This window comes from Drosophila ananassae, chromosome 3R (genome assembly GCF_017639315.1).
Source record: "Drosophila ananassae strain 14024-0371.13 chromosome 3R, ASM1763931v2, whole genome shotgun sequence".
NCBI classification, from domain to species: Eukaryota; Metazoa; Arthropoda; class Insecta; order Diptera; family Drosophilidae; genus Drosophila; species Drosophila ananassae.
This window is the reverse complement of record NC_057930.1, coordinates 16,124,602-16,143,219: the sequence shown is the minus strand read 5'-3', so window position 1 is coordinate 16,143,219 and position 18,618 is coordinate 16,124,602. Positions and strand designations below refer to the sequence as shown.

General features: G+C 42.0%; 1 protein-coding gene across 4 annotated transcripts; it reads right to left on the bottom strand.

The window, feature by feature from the left end:
- Positions 1 to 221: 221 nt before the first annotated feature.
- On the bottom strand, positions 222 to 4,697 carry LOC6497038 (adenylyl cyclase X E). Of its 4 annotated transcripts, XM_001962833.4 has the most exons (12): positions 4,428 to 4,697; positions 4,230 to 4,370; positions 4,006 to 4,165; positions 3,142 to 3,916; positions 2,969 to 3,069; positions 2,573 to 2,915; positions 2,062 to 2,503; positions 1,511 to 1,872; positions 1,338 to 1,432; positions 1,128 to 1,279; positions 932 to 1,067; positions 222 to 835 (listed from the first exon to the last, which is right to left on the bottom strand). In XM_001962833.4, the coding sequence occupies exons 1-12, from the start codon at positions 4,521 to 4,523 to the stop codon at positions 279 to 281; spliced, it is 3,360 nt and encodes a 1,119-aa protein (XP_001962869.1). In that variant the 5' UTR covers positions 4,524 to 4,697; the 3' UTR covers positions 222 to 278. The 4 variants fall into 4 exon arrangements, with proteins under 4 accessions (XP_001962869.1, XP_014761503.1, XP_014761504.1 ...); XM_014906017.3 differs by lacking the exons at positions 222 to 835; positions 932 to 1,067; positions 1,128 to 1,279; positions 1,338 to 1,432 and having other exon boundaries at positions 1,533 to 1,630; positions 1,704 to 1,872; XM_014906018.3 differs by lacking the exons at positions 222 to 835; positions 932 to 1,067; positions 1,128 to 1,279; positions 1,338 to 1,432 and having other exon boundaries at positions 1,869 to 1,987.
- Positions 4,698 to 18,618: the final 13,921 nt, after the last annotated feature.

Below are 18,618 nucleotides of genomic sequence, written 5' to 3'. Positions count from 1 at the left end.
TATTCACAGTCTGAAGCTTCATGTAAGCTTATTATTACTATTAAGCTAATATCTCTGAGATCCACGCATTCATACAGGAATATAAAGAGCTTTCGTACTTCTACAAGGTATACGCCGATCATACAATTTTAATGAAAAGTGTTTCAAGAATTTAAAACAATGCGTTGAGCGATTGTGTCTCTTTCCCTTTGAAAATGTCTTAAAAATATTTAAGAACCTTGTATTACTTAAAAATATATTTAACCATGTACAAATAAAGTTATAAAATATATTGGAAGCTATCGTTTTGCGTCGGGATTATAACGTATGTGATGGCTTACGGCCGACCGTAACGACTTTCTCGATTGACGTTCAAACACATCATCCTCCTCCAGGAGCACAAAATCAAGTTTCTCATCGATGTCCAAAAAGTATGTAGGAATTTCGCCAACACCCTTCACGAAGGTCATTCCGCGATAGGTGCTGCTGATGCCATATTCGTTCAGAATCCGGGCAGATTCTTCCGTTAGGTGGATGTGACCGGCTAAGCCAGTCGACTGCATCCGGGAAGCCATATTCACTGGGCTTCCCCAGATATCGTAATGGGGCTGGGAGGCACCGACTACTCCGGCCATCAGCTCGCCGCTGGAGATTCCGATGGAGATCTCGCCCATCGTCCAGGTTCCGCTTTCGAAGCGATTCCTCTGATAGGCCTGGTTGCACATAAAAAGGGTCCTCATCAGGTCCAAGGCAAAGCTGGCCATCACAAAGACTACCTCTTCCTGCTCGGTGATCTCGCTACATTCGATGCTGCCAGAAAGCATGACCGATTGTCGGAAACGGGATGCTCGTTCAGCTAAAAGAGGATAAAGTTGAACTTAATCGGTTCCTTAAGCAAGTGCCTCCATAAAAGGAATATCCAAATAAAAGGGAGTAAGGCCTTTTCACGCACCTTCTTCATGAAGTGCGGTTTTCGCGCTTCTTCCGATTTTGGCTGCTTGGGTGTAATCCAATCCACAGGCGGCCATATAAGTTGCTCCAACAATTTTAATCTTTTCAACTACGTAGTATTCCTTGTAAACGTTCAACTGAGAATGTTTAATTTTGGAATAAAATCTTTGGCTATGAATCTCCATTGATTATCTTACCAATCTATCAAACTCTGTAATAACATCATTCAATATTCTGAGGCCCTTTAAATCCATTTGAAAATTGATTAACATAGCGAACATAACTGAGACCATATGATAATTTTCGTAATAGAGTTCGTGATTGGCTATATTGGTGAGATACACTTCCACTGCGAATAGAAAAAGTTATTTCTGGAATTAATTAAAAAAAAAAGAATAGAAACTTACCGACATGAGCAGGAAGAATATTATTGAGTAGAATTTTGATCGAAGCATTGGTTAAGTCAGCAGCGTCCTGCTTTTTTTTCATTTCCATGTTGATTCTGAGAAGATTTTTGAGGTGCAAAATGAAAAAATAATGAAATATTGGTCCATTAGTTGTTAGTTGTTGGCCCACTCACTTAAAGTTGGTCTTGGCGTTGAACTCGACCCGACGCTCCTTAAGATAAAAAGTTATTAGTATCACTGCGATTCGCTTACAATGGGCTATTTCCGAGGGCAAATTCGCTACATTGGTCTTACTGTGATGGAAGATAAATAAATATTGAAGGAATACCACCACCAGAAAGTAGCCTCCTTCCAATAAAGTAATACCCATTTTCATCGCAAACGGGATCCGGGCAAACGTATAGCTCATTCCAATGAGCAAGGACATCATGTTGGTGAAGGTCCAAGGTTGAAAGCAAATTTCAGGATCCATGGGGTACCTGTACAGCCTTGCCTCTATTAAGCTAATTTTGAATAGATCATAATCGCAATTCAGCTACAAAAAAATAAAACGTAAACAACACAAATATTTTGACTTAAGTTCGGAGAACGTTATTCTATTTCAATTGAAGACATGATTGCCAAAGATTATAGTAGACTAGAATAGGAGACTAAAATCAATGAGAAACTAGTTAACAATAAAAAAGGAATAAGAAAAAGAAGGCCAGTGCCATAATGTACTAACCATTATTAGGGAAGTCACCATTAATAATGAAAGTACTACCAGCAAGTAGAGCACAATGCGCCTCCTTAGGCTCTGCTGGGTCTTTTCAAAAAACCCGAAGATTATGCAGCTGCATCGGGAATAAAGATAGTTCTCATCGCCTTTGTGTTTCCAATAGCAGAATTTCTTATACCAACAAATGGCTAGTACAGCGGTCAAAAACAAAAAAACAATAATGTCAATCACAATGCATAGTATGCAATTCGATTCGTTGGTGGCAAGTTGAATGTAAATCAGGCAGCAGCCCATAATCCAAACTAACAACACTGTGTACTTAATAATGTAGTCCGGTCGACGTAGATAGTTTCCCTCCAGGTGCGAATCGTTAAAGGCAGCGAAAACCATACCAATATTCCCCTTCATGTGGTCTTTTTTATTTTTACGTCTCCTCCAACATATGGGTCTACGATAAAAAAAATGATTAATCCGCACCATTGGTAGAAAAAACAATTTAATTTTCTAATTTACTCACTCAACGCCTACGATTGGAATTTTTTGAATCTCATCCTCTATTTGTTCCGCCGTATGGTCCACATAGGACATGTAGTGGACGGGCTCGTGATACGCATTGGGATCGAATACATGGGGACTAGCGTAGTCAATGGTGCGCCTGACAGATTCTCTTGGCGGGATCCCAGTAAGTAGGTATGTCTTCATTGAGTGCTTTTGTAGCAGTGGATCTTGTTGGGCTTTTGCCGTTCCTGCTTTTACTTTAATTCCTTGAAATTTCAGCTTTCGCATTGTGGCATTACTGACATGTACGTAGCCCGATTCGCCAGTGGACTCCAAATGACTGGCAATTTCCACAGCAGGACCTAAATATGAAAAAAAAGGTACATAGTTTCGAGGTTGAAAGAATATGCCTTACCCCAAATGTCGAACTGGAGCTTGGCCTCCCCAATAACACCTGCAATTATATCTCCCGAATGGACTCCTATGCGCATATCAATATCCAATTCCCATTCTTCCCTGAAGATTTTTAAAAATATTTTAAATTTTTATAAAACCCAAAAATGAAATGGTTTCTTGATAGATCCTTACCGCACCTCCATGATGTTGGCAATCATTGCAATGCCCAAGGACACCGCAGTCTGGGCGTGGTCGGGATTTGGCGCCTTCAGACCCGCCACGCAGTAGTAACAATCACCCAGGAACTTGATACGCTGCACGTTGAAGTGCGCGGCCGCAACGTCAAATCTGGCATAGAGATCATGCAGCACCTGGACCAACCTTTCCACCGTCAATGTGGTGGTCAGGTACGTGTAGTTGACTACATCCGCATACAAGATACTAACATCGGGATAAACCTGAATAGCCATCCCTATCGCAGACCTCTCACGAAGGCGGTCGTAGCTCAGTCCTTTCTCGGTCAGCTGTATTCTATCTCTGATGCTGACTTGAATGTTCTTTGCTATGTGGGGAGGCAGAATGGCGTTCAGCAGCCGCGACTCCTGAGGACGGGCGTTCCGAAGCCAGATTTCCTCCATAACATACTGGTGACGGTCCAAGAAGGAGGAACGCGTAAGCATGTCATTCATCATGCGGAAGTATATTCCCATTACATTAAAGCAGATGTAATGGAGAAAGTCCACCATTACATAAGAATAATTCAAAATGTTCTGCCCGGGATCGGTAAAGGGCAGGCAGAAAACGTAGTAGCCTATATAGGTTATGCTGACCGCCGTGCCTAGTATGAGTGCCACCGTATGCGAGGTTATCGGCAGAAACATGTAGACCATGCACAGGTAGTAGGTATAATGGAGAATATCCAATTCCCACTTATTTACAGCTTCTGAATAAACAACCAGTCCAATGTCTGTTATATAATTATAAAAGAATTAAATAATATATAATAAATAATTATAATTTGAATGCTTATTTAAAACAAAAACTATTGCATCTTACCTGAAACGACAGCAACAACTGTGGCCAAGGTTGAGCTCAAAGGCATAATCCAATGGTGTCTCGTCACAAAACCCACGAAGAAATTAATACTCAAAACTAAAAGTAAAATAGTTGTGGAAATGGAACAAAAGAGCACGTCCACAAGAACATGAGTTTGGCTCTAAGGAGGAAACCAAATATTAGCCAATACTTTCAAGAAATTAACCGGTCTTGGTGTTGCTAACATTTGTAAGATATATCGCCACGAGGATGTGGGCCACGGACAAACCGATGTGCAGCGCGAAGAAAACACCCAGGTAGCTGACCATCAATCGAATCTGGTACCGGAGAAATTGCTCCTCTAAGCCCAGCTCCAAACATCTTCCCTGCAAATAGTTTTCAAATCATTTTAGCTTTCAGAGAGTGGATGAATATGGACATACCTTTAGATAGTCTGGCTCCCATTGGCGCTCAGTAGTGTAATACAGATGGCAAGGTTTTCCCTTTCGCGGTACATAGGTTCGCCGGCTCTGGTGCATTTTTTAGCTAGCTTCCTTTTTTCTTGATTTCTTTTTCGTTTTTATTAAGATGTGATCTTGGGATGTGAAGGTGCGAATGATACCTTCCTGGATAAAATAATAGTACTTTTCAAGCCGGCTTAGTAAGCTTGAGAGGCATAGTTTGGCATGTTTTTAAATATTTCGAAATATTTTATGACGTATTTTGAATATTTTTGACATTTAAAGTATACTAAGTAGATTTATATTTCACTTCATAAAGTGCCAATGTGTCAAACCTCTCTGCAATAATCTACTGCAGACTTTAATGCAAATAAGTGAACCATGGATGAGGCTTGAAGCAAATTCAGGACGCCAAAATTCCAATTATTCCGAAGCACAGCTCCTTAGCACTGTCGTTATGCTGTGTTGTGTTTTGCGGTTTTATTGGCTTGGCTTTCACATTCCATTTGCGAAATGATTGGAATTTATGCGTCCAGATTAGAAGGCAGGTCGAACCCCTAACTGCCACTTGCCTCATCCGGCTGCGGTTTCTTTCCGGCTAGAGGGTCTCTTTTGTTGTCATGTAACGGGCGAAATTTTTGCCATGACGGCCGCTACATTGGCAGCGTCCTCGTAGGCTTTAGAATCGTTGCAGCAATACGGATATCGGCAAAAATGTTGCATTTTTGGATTCGATATTTGGCCCCGTACAGATTGCCTACAGCGTTGGTATCCAGGCGTGTTGGCCAAAGTTTGCGTGCCCGGCAACCGCTTTGGCCCAACTCGGATCCATGTCATCGCATGAGGTGGCCCGTAATGAAATGCTGAAATGCAGAATCGCCAGGAATAGCGCGCTGAAGGCTGGAAGTCGAACTCTTAAATTCCGAGAGCCTCCATGTCAAAGCCTCTCTCCCCCATTTCCCCTCGGCTGGGCAAATTAAATAATAGCCGCCAGTGAATAAAAAAAGAGAGCTGAGCGAACTTTATTTCACTTAAAGCCCAGCGACACACGAGCCAGCTCGAAATTGTGGCCATTCTAGTGGCAAGAACTGCCCCCTCGGCCGCTTTTGCTTTTCGGTCGACAAACACGCTCACCAAGTCGAATAAACAAAACCTCTCCACACATTTGCAGTGGCAGTTTATACTGCGACATTATCCGGGAAACTGGTTGAGAGTTTTATTCTAAAAATAGGAAGTAAACCAGGCTTAATCCTTAGTACTCCTAATAAATAGTACAGATATACATTGTATGATCTTGTTTAAAATTTGAAATAAATATTTTAATGAATTATTTTTATTTTATTAGTAGTAGTAGGAAAGTCCTTTGGATGGTAATCTTTTTAAAACTAAACACCTTCTTTAATTTATATACATTTTTATAACTCCATATAAACGCATTTATATTTGTTTTAATGCTGCCAGTTTGTAGATCGCTCTGGCATAAGGTTACATATTTTTTAAGCCAATTTTTCAGGCCACTGCTTAACAAGGACATTAATTGGTAGCTGCTGCCGTCCAGGTTCTGGCTTTGGCTTTGGCCCTGGCTCTCATACCGCATCGGCTGGCGCGTCTGTGTGCCCCGCCCACTCGACGCGACATGGCCAAAAGAGTAGTTAACTGTATGCACTTCGTTTCCGTTTGCTTTTCTCGGCTTTCCAACACATACACATGCTGTCAAAATAATAGAGTCGAAAAGTATTATTAAATTTTTTATCCAGGTTAATTATAAAGGTTGGTGTTAACTCTGAAGAGCAACTCATCTTACGAAATTGGTTCAAATTGTTACTACTTTTTCAAAAACTATTTTAAATTTATATTTCTTTTTCAAAAGTTAAAAAATTACAATTAATGCTTGTAAGCATCTGTCTTATTGCATTTGTTTTTGGCAATTTTATTTCAGATCCCTTTTTAGGGGTTTCATTTACTTCAATATTAGCTTAACCCTTTTTCATTCAAGCCACGTTGACGTCATTCCTTGGCGGATTCCTCTACGTCTGCCTGCCGATTGAGCCTTCAGCCTTTGGCAACATGGAACATGAAGAACTGAAAGCAGGGGCCATTCCGTGTTGTTTTTGCTCTTATGATTAAACATGCCTTTCGCTTTTGTTTAAGCTCGGCCGGCCAGCTTGGCTTAAATATTGCATGAGAGTGTGCGGCGGGTCTGGGAGCTCCACGGCTCCTGGCTCCCGGCAGGTTGCTGGTCCTTCTCGGGTGAAAATGTTAGTCTGTACCTGGCGACCAGTTAATTAGCTGGCACTGCCGACTTTTGCCGCTTGACGACATATTTCGTTAAAGGTTCAAGTGTTTCAGCCAAGTTCGAAGTTCCGAGTCGAGGCTCCTTTTGCCCTTTTCCACCTCCATCGCCACTACCCGCCACTTCTTTGCACTTTCCAGCTGCCTTCCCTCATACCGGTACTGGCATGTAAAAGTGCGATTATAGTCGCATAATTATCACGCTGACATGCCCACACACAGAAGATCGCAAAGCGGAGGGGTCGAAGGGGCGCGTTTGGGGCGGATGGGGTGGGGTGGATGGGGTGAAACCATACAGAGGAAAGCCAAAATGTAATTACCTGGCAAACAAACCGCAATTTCTCGGTACACACTAACCCAGGCAACCCCCCGAACACACACACACACAAGAATTCCCCTGGAAACTAAGTGAAAGTGGACACGCAACAAGCCAGACTCACGAAACTCTTTGCATTTGCTGTCAAAATAGTGATGGGGACTTTGATGAACTATAATTCCTAAAAAAAGACTCTTCAATATTACAAATAGAAGAATATTTCGATTCCCATAATCCAATAGCTGTTCATTATCTATTATCCTTTGATGCTGCGTGGAGCTTCCTCACCTGTTCTTATATCACGCTGCCATCTCTATAGTGTAAAGGCCACCTGCTTTACCTGACAAAGTTTTCGGGGGGATTGTCATTGGGGGGACCTGCGTGTTTGCTGTGTCATTGCCCGGACGGGCTGCTTCGGGCTGTTTTTGCTTTCGGCGGGCACCAGGGCTGAGTGGGGTTTTCGGGTCTTGGGGCCGGGCTGGGCACCAATTTGGGCTTGGGTTTGAGTCGGCACTTTGAAGGCGATATTGTTAATGTTGCCGTTGATTGTGTCCAAATGGGCCAACACTCAGCAGCCATTCGCAGCAGGAAAACTGTTTGGCAAGACCCTTAGTGAGCCGATGTCGACGGCGATTTCTTTTTTTGTACCGCACTCCTTCCTGGGGTTGGGCGTAAGTTTCGTAATTTATTTGCCAATTGGCATTCCGTTTTGGCGTGTCGATGCAACGCTTTAAGCATTCGCGAGGCTTTAAATTGTGAATAACACCAACAGCATAACTCTCGGCTATAAAGAAATACCAGCTGCCGCCATCGGACAGGAAAATGTGGAAAATAGCAGCAGCAGCAGCAGCTGCTGACCACCAGTGACAACAGCAGGCTGCCAGGATCTCGGTTAGAGCTGGGAAATATGGGAAAATTGGCAGACAGTATTGGTTGGGGAACCCGGAAAATTTTCGGCCATAATAATGATGTGATAATGCGTGAAGTGCCTTATATGGTAATTGCCAGTCGGTAATGAATGCAAATTCCACAGGGAGTAAGTAGGAAATTCAAAATTCGTTTGGATGAAAGTTTGAAATTCCAAGACAAACTCAGGGCTATCCACTTACAGTTTAGTTGTTATGGTTGTGTTTTGTATTTAGAATTTACAACTAAATGGGCTGCGGAAGCTTAGAATAACTTTAACATTAAATTTTTAATTTAGTTTTATTTATTGAGAGTTTTTAATTGTTTTCGCTAATGGGTCTAAGAGCATCCCATGTGGAAATACAAAAATAATTCACAACGAATGAAAAACTGTCATTCTCTCCGGAAGGTAGGAAGTTAAATCATGGCGGTAGTCCTGAAAAAGTAAATATTCCAAATGCGCGAATAAAAAATCCCTTATGACATTTCGGACCCCAGGGTATATAAAAATTCTGTTTTAAAGGCCCCTGCACTTTTTGCCCATGCCAGATGGTAAGTTGGCAGCTGTTTTATTTTCGCGCTTTTCCGTGCCGCCTATTTTGGAGTGGGTCGTTGGTTTTATTGGCCCGGTCGGTGGACTACAGCCTTTCCACTTTCCCCACTCGTTGCTGTCCGGCTGCTATTTATGTAGTTGCCGGACCGGCTGAAACTGAAACTGAGGCTGCACCAGCATCCCGATGGTTGGATGGTTGGGGGGTCGGCAGCATCATTTGGTTAACACAATTGTGTGGTGCATGGTCATTGCCGTTGACGTTTATGATGTGCTGTGTCGGCTCTTCGGCTCGTTGTCTGCGGTATGAGACTGCGAGCTGCCTTTTTTCGTTACCATCTCCCCGTTCAGTTCGCCTGGCCGAACGACCCTTGCCCCAGTGATTGCGAGTGCTATCATTAAGTGTTGAAAATTTCATCAAACACTTCAAAGCGGACCACGTGTCTGGGTATGCGAGTGGGTCCTCCGCCTTCCCGGTTCGTTTCAGTTTATGATTCTATTATTTTCACAGCAAATAAAAGAGAAAACTGCGTATCATGGCCGAGTGCTAAATGGGCGCAAGGGAAAATTGCAAAAATTTTCGGCGCTGGCTTTCCTAGACTCTTCATTTTTTTACGTTTTTCGGAGCTGATTTTTTGTTTTTTCGGCTACTGCTTCTACTCGCCTTCTTGCTAAATTCAAGGCTGGAGGTGGAGGGCGTGGCAGCTGAGCACGTAAAAAGCGTTGAACCGAAACGTTGTGGGCAACAGCTGCAAAGAAGTGTGTGGGTGGGTGTGTGTGTGTGTGCGTAAGGAGAAGCGAAATTTTCCAGCGCACACGGAAAGTTTACGCCATGAATCAAAGTTTAGTGTAGCATACTTTTTAGGTGCGATTTATATATTTCAGAATAAAATAAATGAAGGGCGAACGAGGGAGCACTCCACTCGATGCGAGGTAAAAGCCCAAAAGACAAAAGCTTTTGCGAGGGTGCGGTGCACTGGGATTTTCGACAGGACTTCAATGGCCAGAGTGCCGGGAGGCGATGGGGGAGCAAGCCAAATTCAAATTCTCTGTTTTATTTCACCGCGTAAGGAAATGCAAAATTTACACTTGGTTAGCTGATTGATGAATGCATAAATGAAGCGTACACATCCGCTTCTCATGGCAGAGGGTGAGCTAGGTGTTGGATGGGGTAGATTGAACGGAGTTTTCAGGACCTTGATGGGAAAGGGGGTGGTGACGGGGTGTTGCCTTAATTTTCCTTCATGTGTGCTGTCGCTGCAGGTTGCCAGCAATTTGGCAAAGTCGGAAAGACGTCCCAGGGACATCTCAGGTACAATACATCACAAAAGATACAATAATACTTTAAATATTTATTTAAATCTAAACTTAAGTCTTGTAATCTTAAACTTTACATTTTGATTAATAATTATTATAATGACTAATATTTTTATTAATTTAAGACTTACATTTTTAGTTAATAGAAAATGTAAGTTGGTTGTTTGTTCTCATTAGACTCATATTCAGAAGCAACATGCTCCCCAACAGTTAAAAAATTATGACTCTTTTTTTCATATACCAACCAAATTTTTCTCTGTGTATCATTTGGCATCACATGTGTGTGTGATGGTGTCGACGCACACCAATTTCGATGACGTCACAAGCCATTGCTTCTCTGATTGTTATGCAGAAAATATGCAAATGTGATTTTTAACTTAAAGCGCTGCTCGCAATTTGATTTGATTTCCATTTGGCCACCTTCCCCTGGCAACCTGTGTGCCTTTCTCAATTTTTCAATTTGGTAAAAATACCAACGTCTCTGGCAGCGATTTAACAAATTATTGTAATTTATTTTGACAATGATGTGGGCAAAGCTGGCTAATGCGGCGTATGAGTAATGTTTGAGCTTTGACCTTGTTGGGCTTTAATTAGATAAGCAAAAAAAAAAAAGGGGGAACATGACTGCGGTCGGTGGAGATTTGTATGATTTGTAAACACAATTTGGTAAGCGAGGCATGAACATAAAGTCAAATTTATTGCGACGCAGATTTCGTTTAATATTTGTGCGCCGGGATGGGAATCAAAACCAAACCAAACCAAAGCCAAACCAAGCAACGAGACGACAAGGTCCATTTAAATGCTGAGTAATCTGTTTGGGCCGCAGTGTCCTTCTAGAATCTAGATGGTAGACAACGAAATATGCCAAAAATGAGCTGAAATTACTTTTAATATGCATGAACTATGGCCCATCAGCAGGGCGAAATGGGTTGGGAGACTGGGATACTCTGACAGTCAAAGATAAGTGAAATGCATGGCGTACTCGGCACAAGGACGAGCAGCGGCGAAAGGCTTTGTCAAGGAAACGATTGTACTGCCACCACTCCCCGTTGCCACAATCCTCCAGCCAGCTAGATGAATACATATGTATGTATTAACTAGCAGGGGAGGGGATGCGGGCTGAAGATAGAGCTCGTTAGGCGCCAGACGACAACATAATTTCGTAATTAATTTGCCAAAACACGAATGTAATTTAATAAAATTGCGCATACGACGCGTTGCCGCTACTGAGGCTGTTGCCAAAGGGAGTGAGGCCAAGATAGGGCTGAGGGCTCGGGGTCCAAGGGAAAATAAACATTTAAGTAATTTATGCAAGATACCCCTTACACTGGTTGCGGCTCCTTCTCCGGCCGGGTGTCTATCCTTTAGGCAAGCAACGATTATTTATGATCTATTTTTGAGAAAAGCAGCAATTACGCCCCAACATTTTAATCGGAGTCCTGGCAACGCGTTTCAATTACACAACGGAAATAAATCAAGGCAGACTGAATGCTGTCGTCTTGGAGGCGTAGAATTCCCAGAGTAACTGAAAATTCTCAGAAGTGGATGGAAGGCTCAACAATATTTTAGCCCTTTACCTACAGCGTCTTAGGTAGTAATTAAATAATTAAATATTTCAATTAATTGTCATTTGGATTGCATTGTGGGCGACGTGAAAGACTTAATAAGGAATTAGAGAAGAAATTTGATTATTTTATTGGTGTGTTGAGTGGCATAAAGGAAATGAGTCATGCCACTGTTATTATTTAATACTTTGTTATTATTTAATTGCAAATTTGCCAAAGGGAAGCTTTAATTGAATTGGAAAATTTGTGACTGCCTCAGACCAGATTGGGCTTCCTATTGAGGGTATGAAATTTTTCACCCCTTGGCAGGCAATCCCTCAATTCTATTCAGCTTATGCTCCCCAACCAAAATGCAAACTATCCATCCGAAACTTGAGATGCCGACTTTGATGGCTTACTGCCGCAACTTGAATCGCGATTCGGCTCATTCCTAGTCCTTCTCCGTCACGTAAGCCCGCCGGCAGTTAAATCAATTGCCGCAATTTGATAATATTTCACCAGGGAATGATTACGAGTGGCCGAGGGATGGAGCAGGGATTTATGCGGCTGTGGGTGGGAAAGCGTTTTGCTGTTTTGTTGACATTTCCGTAGCCGCCGTTTGCCACTTCCGGCCGTCGTCCCTCCAACAAAAACAAAAATAAACGAAACTTGCCACCCATTTCTCTTTCCTATTCCCCATGCCACTGATTTTTCCATTCCCAAGCTCGGCTCCTGTCTTATCCTTGGGCCTGGGGTTTCACGTAGAAAGGATTTCGGGGCAAAACGCATTTCGCATGCCTAAATGGCTAAAGACGTCGCATAAACATGACATGCCACGCCCCCTGCTCAGGCAGCGCCCATGTCTTTGAGTCAAATTCCAGCCGCCACAAAAACCGCGCAGGACAGCAGAAAAAAAAATGGGGAAAATGGCAAAAGTGGAGCGGAGCGGATAAGGAAAAAAATAATACATTTTCTTTTATTTTTCGCCTGCTTTCGGCGCGTTTCGGGTTGTGTGCGCATTTGGCGGTTTTTATGAAAAATTACCATGTTTTCTTCGCACTCATTCGCAGTGGTCCGGTCGCCCCTCTCCGCCCTTTCGTACTCCTTTTGTCGCCCTCTGGGGCCAGGAACACGCCCCCAATCTGACAATCTGGCCTTCACTTGGTCCCCGGCACTTGCCGCCGTATAAGAATATATATACCATTTTCTTGCCTCCCTATGGCGTTGTTGGTGCTTGGCAATTTTGGTGTTTGACTTTTTTGCGTCAGGCACTTGAGACGGATGTGGGAAATGGGGGTGGGGCATGGGGCTAATGGGTGGTGCTGGTGGTGCTGCCGTGGAAGTCAACGCTGCCCGTGGGTGGCTGCCGACATACTTCTTCTAATGATGCCACTTATGTCGTGACGAAATTATTTTCATATACATTTTATCCTTTTACATACCCTTTAGATATTTTCAGATCCAGGAAAAGTTTTATTGCTGCGTTGAAAGGAACAAGTTAAGAGTCTCTTGGAGGAGAGAAAATAAATATTAAATATTTTCTTATCTGTACCCCCGATATGTATGAAATTTAAGATACATACTGTTACTATATTAACAAACAAATGTTAATATTTACTAAAGTTTTTATCGCACCCATTATAATTAATAATTATGGTTTTCTAATCTGACTTAAATTAATTTTTTTAAGCCCTTATGTTCATAGTTCTGTTCCTGGTCGACTATTCAAATCCTAATCACTCCAACACAATTTCCTGCTTTTCCTTCCTCTTGTTGTGCCCATTATGTCATATATGGGGGTGCCTAGGAAAAAAGAGCCTAAGCTCCTGCAACCGAACCCAACTTCTCTGTGTGATGTTTTTGCTTTGATTTTCCAATTCCGTATTTTCTGTTTTTTATGCCGCGTGTATTTTTGGTCACATTTTCATTTCCTTTTGTGATTTCTCCAAAGGACTAGAGAAGAATTGCGTGCAGATTTTGTGGCCTGCTAATTGGCAGCACATAATTTAGGTGCTTATGCCAAATTTATTTCTCGTGCTTATTCCCTTAGCCCACTTCCAGTTGCAGTGCTTTCCTATTTTTGGCCGGAACCCTCTTGGGCCGGAGATGGGGGGCATGTGTGGGAAGGTAAATGCAATTACAGTCACCCTTTGGAGGTCCGTTCGCAGATTTGATTAACTGCTTCCGTGCGTCATCAAATTCCATTTTTAGCCAGAGGAGTGTCGCTGACTTCAGTGAGTCAGGGGCCTTCGGGTCACCCATTCACTGGTACTCAATAAAACTCATTAGTGGCGTTTTTGTCGCCGCCCTGCACCACGGGACCACTCCACCAGCACCTCAGGCTCTATAGCCTGCCCTCCTCGGACCTGGCAATTATCACAGTCTTGCCACCGTTGACTTTGGCAATTGATTGCAGCCGTTGTCGATGCTACGCCGATGCCCAAGTCCTTGTCGCCGCGAGGAAATCCTCCACATCGGCCCTATCGAGGAGAGTGGGTACTGAAAGCTGCCAGCAACAGCATCAGAAGTGCCGATAAAAATTTATAGCAAACTGATTTGAAAGTCAATTATCCTTTGCCACCTAGGACCAGGAGAACTCGCCATCTCGCCGCGATTCCCCTGCCCCAGCTCTACTGGCTCTACTGGCAGCTAGTCAACTATTCCGGCCCCGTCGCCGTTGAAGTCAACGGCGTGCAAATGGCTTTTCTATGCAAACGACCCAAGCCTCCGGTTTTTCTCTCTACTTTATGCTTTAAGGTCTTAGTCATACCCTGGCATGCCATTTCATAGTTTCTGCCAAGACTAAACATTGTGTTAGCCAAAGTTAACGGCCATATTAGTCAATTACTAATTATTTAGTGTGACTAGCTCTTGCTTTAAACTTTCCTAAACAATTTGTGTTCTGTACTAGTTAGTCTTTAAATTAAGTCATCGTACAATAAAATAAATTTTGGCTAAATAAATATTAAAATAAATCTACACATATTGGTTTTGTGAAATATTTTTTAAAATTGATTCAAAAAGGATTTTATTGACTTTTAAACACAAGAGATTAAAATAACATAATAGCTATTTTAAATCGAAATACTATTCTGATGTTTCTATATTTTCTAAAAACTTTTTACAAATAATAAAATAAAATTATTTAGTCTGGAATCCCAGGGTGTTGAAGTCGCCTTAAATATTAATGCTCACCTTGTTCGCCTTTGTCTCTTCACTCCCTTGGGATGTTTATTCAAATTACCTAAGCGGAAGCCTTTCGGCTCAGGACAAAGAAGTCCTGGGCAAAATAATAAGAAATCAAAAGCGAATGCAAACACTTAACCAGTTCTCGGAGCTCCTACTACTCCCAGCCTGGTCCCTAATGAAGACAGTTCTTCAATTTGTCGATCGATGGTCATTAAAGGTGGGTGTTCGGTGCAGGCAGGAGCCCCACAGGAGTATATGTTGTTTTAGATGGGCTATCGGGCTATCGGAATCTCCCCGAAGTGATGTCCTGCAGCATCCTGTTGTGTGCTCTTCTATTCAGCTCCGCTCCCTCCGGGCATCTGTGTGCAGTTAATGAGTTTAATGGCGGGCATTGAATTTGAATTGCTAATGCATATCCGGTTGGAAATGGAAAATGCAGCTGGAAATCAAGTTTATGAATGTTTTGTATGGCTCCTGACCATGCCAGGTCCCAGTGGCTGTTGTTGGTGATATTTTTATTGCGCCTGCCAATGCGGGTGGTGCTATGTTTTTGTAATTAGTGATTCCGTCCCGAATATGGTATTGTGTCTGCGTGGGGGCGTGCGATTTGGCAATTTAATTTTCTGCTGCCTGGTTATTTGATTTTAATGAGTTCGATCAAATCACCTGCAAAACAATTATGGTGAGGGACGAATTCGGATTTAAAATCGGATTGATTGATGGACATATACATATGATACACGTTTCTATTTTCTAGTTATGTAGCCATTGGCCAAGAAGAAAATGTCTGGAATTAGAATTTATTTGATGTGGGCCTTTTAATGCCTAAACTTAAATGGCTTAGACTAGGGCATGATTCAAAGTCACTAACGTCTATACTGTTAATTGTAATAAAAATGTTTTCAATTTTCTGGGATGAACAGACCAGATAGAAACTTGTACCTTATTTCATTTCCGGCTCATCTAATTGTTGGTCGCAATCCTCTTTGTCGACAATGGCGCTACTTTGAGGGCATATTAGATGGCGGTGGTATCCTGGGCTAGGACTGGCCTGCTTATCTGAAAGCGATCCGGACAACGTGGCCTATTGTTGGTCGTTTTACAGGCGCTATTGTTAACCTAAGCTTCTCATTTTGGACCCACATGCTCACCTTGTTGTTATAGATGCTCTGGATAAATGGCTCGATGTTCTACACTTAAAAAAAGTAATATTACATCATAACAAAGGTACATGATAAACAGATAACTAAAGGATTAAATATAAAAATATTCCTCATCGTTTTAAAATTAAAACAACAAACTGTGAGATTCGTTTGTGAGATGTTTCCAATATTTCTTCCAATGTGTAGGATTGCTAATACACGCGACATTAGAGGTTATCTGAGCTAGATACTCATCGCGGCAATTGTTTGCCCCACCGGAGGTGGAGGCAATAATTTAAATTAAATTTGAAGTAATGTTATTGTTAACATTGCTTTTATTGTTACCGTTACCGTTATTGTTATTGTTATCTTTTCTTTCCCATTTAGGGGCATGTTTTGTGAGTGTTTGTGTGGGTGCTGGTTCTTCGACGTCGCTGCCGCTGCCGTTTTTTTGCGAATTGTTTTTCCATTTTCATGTTGGTCGCTCCTGGTGCTGTTGTCCTCAAGGAGCTTTGAATGTTTACTGCTCGGCCTCGGGGCTTTGTAATTTATGTTCATGATTTATGATGTGTTGCATAGTTTTAGGCCCAATTGATTCACTGTCAGGGCATCTATCAGTCGCGGTTTCCGCCTCAGCGGCTCCTCCACGCACAATTCCACTCCGCCGCAGTCTTTGGGGCGCCATAAAATTAAATTAAGCAAACAAATTATTTTCATTTTAATTTTCATTAAATTTTTATGGCTCTGCATTGTTCAGGCGCGACCAAAGTGCTTCTCTTTTCGTATATTTTTGTTGGCTTGTTTTGTCTCGCCGCAATTACGACAGACAAATAAACAAAAAAAAATATAATAAAAATAAAAACAGAAACAGAAACAACAATGAAAATGTCACAGGTAAAAATGTCAGAGTCGTTGGGAACAATAAAATTTATGACTCTCGGTGGGCAGAGTCGCACTGAACCAAAAATGCAAAAAGAGAACAAAAATAAAATAATTTCACAAAAAATTAAACGATTTGTGTAATTTTCATGTTGCTACAAATGGTCCGACATATGTTCGAGACTGCCTATAACAATAAAAACAATAATAATTTTAATAATGCTGGAAATAATGTATGGAATCGTTTTTTGTAATTGCCTTAAAATCGGCTTTAAAGATTGTGTTGAAGTGGTGAGTTGGGTGAATAATTAATGCATTCCGGAGCATTTCAATCCGCAGGAAAATCTGGACTTGTTGACTCGGATTGATTTGGATCAGAGATGAAAGCGTGAGGTTTTTAAAAAAGATCAGGAGTATTTTAAATGTTAAAAAAAGAATATCCATCTATTATTCAAATATTTATTGATTGTGAAACATAGTCTTTTTAATTAAATTAGAACTAATTTTAAAGATTCGTGACACTAAGCTAGTTCAACCTTTCACGAACTCATTTCAATTGTTCTGACCGCAAACACTACAAACTCCCGATTCGGAATGGCGCTCCCATGCATTATATTTATGCGCAATTATTGCTGCTTAATTAAGCCAATATCAGGGTGCTTATGTCCATCGGCCATTCAATACATAAACACATAAGGACACACACCTATGTATACGTTTAAGCGTACAAGGATGTTCGTATATGCGTATGTATAGTCCCGACCATAATCGTTGTACCAATTGTCCTCTCCTCTGCGGCTGTCCATGTGTCTGTCTGTCCGTCTGGCCGCCTGTCCGCTTATTCCTGCTGTCCGCTCGGACTTCTGCGGGTTTTCGGTGTCATGTCGAGCATTATTGCATTTTGTTTATGGTTCTTGCCTGGTGTTGCATTGCCTCCTGGTGTTTTTGTTGGGATGGTTGTTGTTGGCGCACTTAACTGCCTGGCAAATTGAGAGACCACAGAGTCCACCCTCATGGGGCTTCCATTTCCTCCGTCCGCAATCCAACTCGTTTGCTGTGGCTAAGTGCTTGGCTTAATTAACGTATTTACTCCCTAAAATACGGAAAATTCCGCAAGGAGCACCCGACTGCTGCCGAGGTTGTCGAAATAGCCGGTACGGAGATGTGGGGAAGGTTGCTCGAAAATAATGATTGACAAGCCAGGGATATGTTTGAAATTCCTCTTTGATTTAGGGCTTAGACAAGCTCAAAATTATTTTCATTGGGGATGAGTTGAGTTAATTTAATTATTCTATTGCCTGTAGATAAAACTAAAGTCAAGCTGGCAGTCTTTGAGATATTCTGCTGCTAATGTGCATCAATAAAGTTTAACTATGTGTGACCTCGAGGTCACAATAAAATACTATAAAAATAAATTATACAATTGCCATAAATCAATCAACGTGGCTTTCCCAACTAAGAGCGGAAATGGGCTTATCTAATCCCGATTCAATTAGCCTTATCCTGAAGCTCAATGCTCCAAGGCTCATTTCCAATTCAAACTGCCAAGGGGGATTTCAAGATGCATTGTAGGCTGCGCCAAATGCCTTTTCATAAAGTTAAGAATTCCGTCCCGAAAATAAATGCGGAAATGGCATCAAAAATTAACACACACACATGTGCCCCAAGAAAAGTGCATTTTCATGTGCATCCCAATGTGTGGGTGTTGGTATGTGTGGACCATGAAGTGGCAGAAAATTTGCACTGGCACTTAAGTTATACAACATTCAAAGATGTTCTTTGTCCGCGACAGACAACGGCCATAAATTTTTGCGACCTAGTGCCAAGTCTCTCTCTATCTATAGGTATGTATGGTGCCCTGCACACATACTAAGAAATATATATAGAAAAGCGGAATGCCATAAGCGACATTGGGCCAAAAGGCGGGAGGCAGGGGCCTAACACTGCCTAGTGGCAGCCGTCGTCTTCTGCAATATTTTTTTGGCACATGCTCAACTAATAATTTGCCGTGCGCCAGCTCCGAGTAGCGGGAACTTTT